This window comes from Vicia villosa, unplaced genomic scaffold, assembly GCF_029867415.1.
Source record: "Vicia villosa cultivar HV-30 ecotype Madison, WI unplaced genomic scaffold, Vvil1.0 ctg.001627F_1_1, whole genome shotgun sequence".
In the NCBI taxonomy this organism is placed as follows: Eukaryota; Viridiplantae; Streptophyta; class Magnoliopsida; order Fabales; family Fabaceae; genus Vicia; species Vicia villosa.
This window is the reverse complement of record NW_026705678.1, coordinates 107,421-113,935: the sequence shown is the minus strand read 5'-3', so window position 1 is coordinate 113,935 and position 6,515 is coordinate 107,421. Positions and strand designations below refer to the sequence as shown.

General features: G+C 30.5%; 1 protein-coding gene across 1 annotated transcript; it reads right to left on the bottom strand.

Moving 5' to 3' along the window:
• Nucleotides 1-762: 762 nt before the first annotated feature.
• Nucleotides 763-4,734, bottom strand: LOC131636081 (myosin-binding protein 7-like). The gene is made up of 4 exons (XM_058906727.1): nt 4,373-4,734; nt 2,652-4,143; nt 2,125-2,171; nt 763-1,171 (listed from the first exon to the last, which is right to left on the bottom strand). Exons 2-4 carry the CDS (start codon nt 3,945-3,947, stop codon nt 1,063-1,065), a joined length of 1,452 nt encoding a protein of 483 aa, XP_058762710.1. The 5' UTR covers nt 3,948-4,143; nt 4,373-4,734; the 3' UTR covers nt 763-1,062.
• Between the last annotated feature and the right edge of the window lie 1,781 nt (nt 4,735-6,515).

The following is a 6,515-nucleotide window of genomic DNA, read 5'->3' as shown; positions in this document are numbered from 1 at the left end:
TAATTGTATTGGAATCGTTGATCATAATTTGATTGCTATTAATCTTTTTTCTTTGAGCTTTGACCCTCTTTTCTTAAAAAAAAAAAAAAAGAAATATTGAAATTAAAAAATAAAAGAAAAAAAACATTTTAGTCCTTGCAAAAAAATTTCTTCAGCAATCAACTCTCTTAAATATAAAATAATTTTCTGATTCAGACGGATCATAGAACTAATACATTTATAAAAAAGAAAATACAACTACTTTTTCTTTTGTTTCTTTTGTCATTTGCAGTGTATTGTAAATAATTTTTATAAACATTATGAAAAAAATAGAATGATATTAAATCATTAATACATATTTTATACTAATACAATTTTGTTTTGCTACTTGCAGTTTGATGTATATTTATTTATAAACATTATAAAAAATAGCAAGGATAGAAAATTCAGGAAGTTTTAAACTTGGGTAGAGAATCTAATTTAACCATGGTAAAATGTGTAGAAAACTTATTTACTCACAATTTAATCATGACAAATGTGTATAAAAATCCTATTTAAATACAGATTAACTGAAACAAATTGTTAAACTCTTTGTTGTATCCCACAATAAATTAATTATCTACCTTAAAGAATAATAGAAAATAAGCAAGATTATCAGTTTTGCTCTGAATATGTGGAAGCTATGGTCCATTTGAATGTTTAACACTCAACACATAAAGCTGCATTGCACTTATAGAAGAGTCAAGATTGAGAATAGGCATTGCGAGAAGCACAAGAGAGCTCTTATAGAAGAGTCAAGATTGAGAATAGGCATTGCGAGAAGCACAAGAGAGCTTCCAACAGTTATGTACAAGATTGTCCAACCACCAACCATATGAGAGGATACTCATATGACATGTGAAATCCAAGCTTAAATCAACCAACAATTAATTTCAATTTCAAATGAAAAGGAATAAAAGAACACTGCACAATACACACCCCCTTTTCGGCAAGATATGGGGAGAAAAAACAGTTAAAAAAATCATTGTATTTTAGTGTTAACTATAAAATTCAGTTGGTGCTCCCAAATTTGAAAATGGAGAACTAATCTCCCACTTGTGTACTTGAAATACATCTCCATGGTCTTGCATGTGTTCTTTTGTCAAGGAGCAGCAGCAAGCCCATACTGTCGGCCGGTAGCCCGAACATATACCTGCAGCAGTCACAAACATTTCAGATGATGGACAATTTGCACAACAAAACACGATAAATAGTATCTTCTCAAGCATTGTCATTTAAGGAAATATACATGACAAACATTTCATTTTGGTAGAATTTCATACAAGATATTGTCCAACAATCTCTTTATAACACATTGTATTGGTTGAAAATCCTGAGTCTTGCAAAATTTATATGAGACCTGCAGCATGATTAAGTGGGGCTAATTTCCAAAATAGTGAGATTCATTTGAACTTCAATTGATAAAAATTAGTTGCAGAATGTTTTGTTAGAAATTTTCTAAGAAATATTATAGCATAACTATCAGACATCATCAAACTGAACGTAGGTGATATTTTAATAGGGTAGGTTCACAGGGCATCTGTTTTGTTTTAAATTTAAACCAGGAAGCATAGTTAACAGGCAACCTCACAGTGAACTTGCTATTTATATATAATGTCAATGCTTTGATGGAATTGTATCATTATGGAATCGCCAATTATCAAAAACGATCAATGAAGTTCCATAATAAGGAAGTATAGTAAGAGTATTTCGTCACTAACAGACTTGATATCAATTGTGTTAGAAAGCGGAAACTAATTACAGAGAAGAGAATATGAATTTGTGAAGGCTGCGAAGTTTAGAAGGCAAATGGTGAGTGAACCTTCAAAGATAACCTTCGATGACATGGCTGAATGTTTAATATTTTATTGTAGGACTAGGAGTTATGCATTCTCTTTGAAATAACTTATAAGCATAGGCCACTAGAGTTCAAAAGAACTACCTTATCTATAAAAAGATTTCAATGGTAAATTCGTCATGAGAATGACACATTATTTTTCCCTCACTTCACTAGACTACACAGTTATTAATAATGACAAAACTACAAACAATTTTGTGATAAAGTATGTTCTAAGTTATCAGAGAATAAATGTTACGGTCACTTACTTGCTTTCATGAGCTTTCTTTCTCCAAAAAACAATTGATGTGATCCACTGAACACAAAAAAGATGAAAACGTGTGAGTTCCAATTCAAAATCTTTCAAGAAATGTAATTACTTTTTCAGCAATTGAATCAGTAGAAAACTGCATGCATTGCCAGATGAGACACAAACAGTAGATCAGAGTACTTTTCGTATACAAGGGTAAAGTACATTAACCAACAAAATGTTACATGCAGAGAAATCGAGCCCTCAGAGAGATCAAAGGGAGAAACAGTCAAAATCAATTATTTCTGATATTAAATAACATTATTTTTTTTGTTCATTCCCTTCATAATTTATCCTGCAATTAAGGCATATGTTTGTAAAATTAGAAACAAAATGTTAGTTTGCTGAAAGGCAAGCAATGATAAGAATGATGAAAAAGATCATCTCAAAGTAAACTTAAGATACAACCTAAAAGATAGATAAAGTAAATAAATGGCAGAAACATGTGCATCGCATTGATAGTAACTAGTTTGATTTATTGAATACCTTAAAAATTGACATTAATGGATATCTTGCAGTAATATGTGGTTTGCTCGTATTCCTTTTTCTTTGAGGTGTCATCTCTTTGCACAAATGCTGAGCTATTTCCTTCAGTAACACAACCTGTGCTTTATCTGTGCTCATTGAAATGATTGCCTGCCTCATTGATTCCCTGTCAGCCTCAAGTGCCTGAAGCCTCAGGTAAAGCTTCCTTATATAGGGATCCTCAAAATCAGCATCATGATGAATGCCTGATTCCTTTGGAGTGGTTGTGTAATCTTCGAAAGCTTCAGCTTTGGAACCTGTAAAGCCATTATTTTGTACCCCGGAATGAACAGAGTCAATTGTATAAATTCGGTCACTCGTATCATCACCTTCTGAAGCATTATCAACCTTCTTCAAATTGGAATGGTCTTCTGGCTGAGAGAAATAATCTTTCTTAGAGTTGTTATTGTTCTTCGGAGACTCCGTTGGGAACTCAAGACCTACTTCAGAGGAAACTTTCCTTGAATGCCTTCTCGTCAAACTTGGAGATGGTCCAACAACTACTTTCTCTAGAACATTTTTTCCCGTAAAATCCCCATCCGCTTGGCTGTGAGTGGGAATTTTCTCCATTTTAGAAATTCTATTCTCCAAGTTCCTCAAACGGTCATTAGGAGTATCACCGAATACATATTTCTCAACATCAGTGTCGTCATTATCACCATCCATGGCATTATGCATGACATTACATTTTAAAGGAGGGTATTCATAGGGAGGAATGTCATCATATTGATCATTCTCAACCTCATCCTCATAGTACCCGAAACTCATCATCCTATGCTTGTAAGCCTGAACCTCACACGTAAGCGACTGAATTATCTGCTCTCTCTTATACAACAAATCCTCCAACGACATAAGTTCCTCCTGATCATGCGTCATTTTCTCCTCCGCAAAACGCTTGAACTGCCGAGCTTCCATTTGAATCTCCGCCTTCTCCCTCTGCAACCTCAAGATCATCGACATCGCCTCATTCGCAGCCGTGGACGAAGAATTCCTCTCCTCCTCCAACTCCTCATTCATCTCTTGAATAGTTTTCTGCTGCACGCTAACCATCTCACGCAAAGCTATACATTCATTCCCAATCTCAACCCGCGCAACCGAAGGCACCAATAACTGACAATCCATCTTAAACTCATCATGCTTCCGTTTAACCGAACGCATCCAAGTCCCCGAATACTGACCCCCCATAGAACAACAACTACACGCACAATCGCAACATTTCAACAAATCCCTAGAAGACGGAACCGTCTCCGAATCCATTGATCAAACACTCAAAACCTTTCAACAATCCAAAAACTACCAATAGTTCCAACAAATGAAAAATGACAAATCAGGTAACAAAACAAAAACCTTCAGAATTATGATTATTCTAATTTTCTTTCCAAACATCAACCATTCTCACTCCCTGCGTTCATATCGCCACCTTCTCCAACAAATCACACACAAAAAATTATACCTAAATCCAAAAAAAAAAATCAACAAAAATATATTTACAATAATTCAATTTCAACTTTACTATAAACTTTTCGTTAAAAAAAAGTACAAAATAAACTTAAACACCAAAAATTAAAAATTAAAAAAAAAAATCGATTCTCTTTAATTTCACCTCATACGAGAAACCTAAAAACCTAACAGAAGAAAATTTCTACAAACAAAAATTGAAATTATGAAATAGAGAAACTCACCGTGAACGAGAAGCAGACGTCAAATCAAAAGCAGCCGGCGGCGAAGGAGTCGCCGGGAGTGGAAAACGGTGAACAATTTTCCCCCAAAAAGTTCAGCTACGCCAGAAAAATAAAATACCAAATAATAAAGAAAAAATAAAAAAGCAGTAGCTACGAATTGAAGAAAACTCGAAAACTGTGAAATCAACGTTTCCTTGGAAAGAAAGTTTATGAATGAAGGAGCGGGAACGTTGTTTGGTGGGAACGAACGAACAATGGAAAGAAAAGAAAAAATGAAGGAAGAAAATAACTAAGGAATTTTTATTATTTGAAAGCCCTAATTATTTTTTTCCTCGGGAATTGTTGTTTTTAGATTTTTGTTTTTTATCAAGAATTTTCGTGTGATGTTTTTTATTGGGTAAAGATGAAGGGTGGAGAATTGATGATTGAAGGAGTGATCTGTTTTCTATAGAGAGAAAAAATTTGTTGGAATTATTAAGATTTTTTTAACTATTTTTTGACTATTTAGATTTTCTTTTTTTAAATATATACTAATTTTAATTCTTTTATTACTAAAATTATAATTTTTTATTGTTTTTGAACTTATCATATTCTATCTGATTTTGAAATTTAAAGTTTATGATTGGTATTTTCTGCAAAAAGTTAGGCCTGAAAATCACTGTAAACTCAATTGTATAATCATGAGCAATAATGATGAAGGGTTCGAATTCTAATAATAATAATAATTTAAAAATATTGATTAATTTTTGTCAATTGAATTAGGATTTATGAAAAAATGAAAATTGTATTTTGTTCTAAATAAAATTTTTGCTTTTGTTTTATTTTGAAATAAAAGTAAATGAATTATTATTTTTGTGAATTAAAGTTTAGTCAAACTTTTTTTTGGTACTGAAAAAGTTTATTCAAAGTTAAGTTTATAAACCATGGGGCTTTTGAATACTTCAATTTAAAACCATGGGATTCATGATTACAGTGAGCTCAATGTGCAGTGTATGGGGCTTTTAATTCAATGATATATTTATTTCTTTTCAAAATTGAAAATATATAAAAGTTTTAAAAAATTGTAAAAATAAGATTTAAAAAATTTAAATTTCATTTTCTAATAAAATAAAAAACATATAATTAAATGCTGTGTCAAAGTAAATATTTCACTCATGTTTACATTGAATAATGTAAAATATAATAATATAGTGAATTTTTTATTAGCTTTTAGTGAACTATTATAAAGTGTTATATATTTTTCCATAAATTTATTTTTTTATCTCGACAAAAAATAATCTTTTTAATCTTTTAAAATATTTTTTCATTTTTTTAAAATATTCGTGTTTACACAAACGGTCAATAATAATATCAAGTTAATGTTGCTTTAAATTTTAAGTTTTTAAATAATTTTTGTAGTCAAATTTTAATATAAAAATTGAATAATAAATTTTTACCCACAAAAAAAGGTTAAAGATTAATGCAGGGTTTCATAAGATAAAATATATTAAATTCTATTATAAATATATAAAAACATAAAATATATTTAATTTTATTATAAATTTAAATTATTAGTTTTACAACAATTCTATTTTATTTAGTGTATTAGAAATTTGAATAATTGTATGCCTAAAATGATTTGCACTTTTTCTAACAAATATTGTAGTGGAAAATATAATAAGACATAAATGTTAATTCTCCTATAAAAACTTTTTTTTCCTCTGTAAGTATATCAATTTGTTATAAATTAGATCAAATAAGTTACGTTGACTTTTGACTTTTAACAACTTTATAAGGTTTCGTTTGTTTGTTTTTTCTTTTCTTAAAAAAATTTGGCTAAATTACAGTTTTGATCCCCCTGTTTTAGATTTTTCACGATTTTGGTTTTTCTATTTTCTTTTTAAACAGTTTTAGTCCCTCATCCCAATTTTGTCCATGAACAATGCATGAACAGTACATGTTCGTACATGAACAATGCGTGAACAGTTGCATCAAAATTGGGATGGGGGCCAAAACTGTTTAAAAAGAAAATAGGGGGACCAAGATCGTGGAAAACCCAAAACAGAGGGACAAAAATTGTAATTTAGCCAAAAGATTTTTATAGTGTTATATAGGACCTATTTATTTCAGCTTTAAAATATGTAACGATAAAAATTATTTTTAA

What these genes read in the sequence shown, in the direction of transcription:
- LOC131636081 (XM_058906727.1), bottom strand. Translation starts at nt 3,947, where the DNA reads ATGGATTCGGAGACGGTTCCGTCTTCTAGGGATTTGTTGAAATGTTGC. An exon ending in CATTAATGTCAATTTTTAAG is followed by an intron (nt 2,172 to 2,651) that starts GTATTCAATAAA and finishes TTTTGTGTTCAG; the next exon opens with TGGATCACATCAATTGTTTT. An exon ending in AAGAAAGCTCATGAAAGCAA is followed by an intron (nt 1,172 to 2,124) that starts GTAAGTGACCGT and finishes TGACTGCTGCAG; the next exon opens with GTATATGTTCGGGCTACCGG.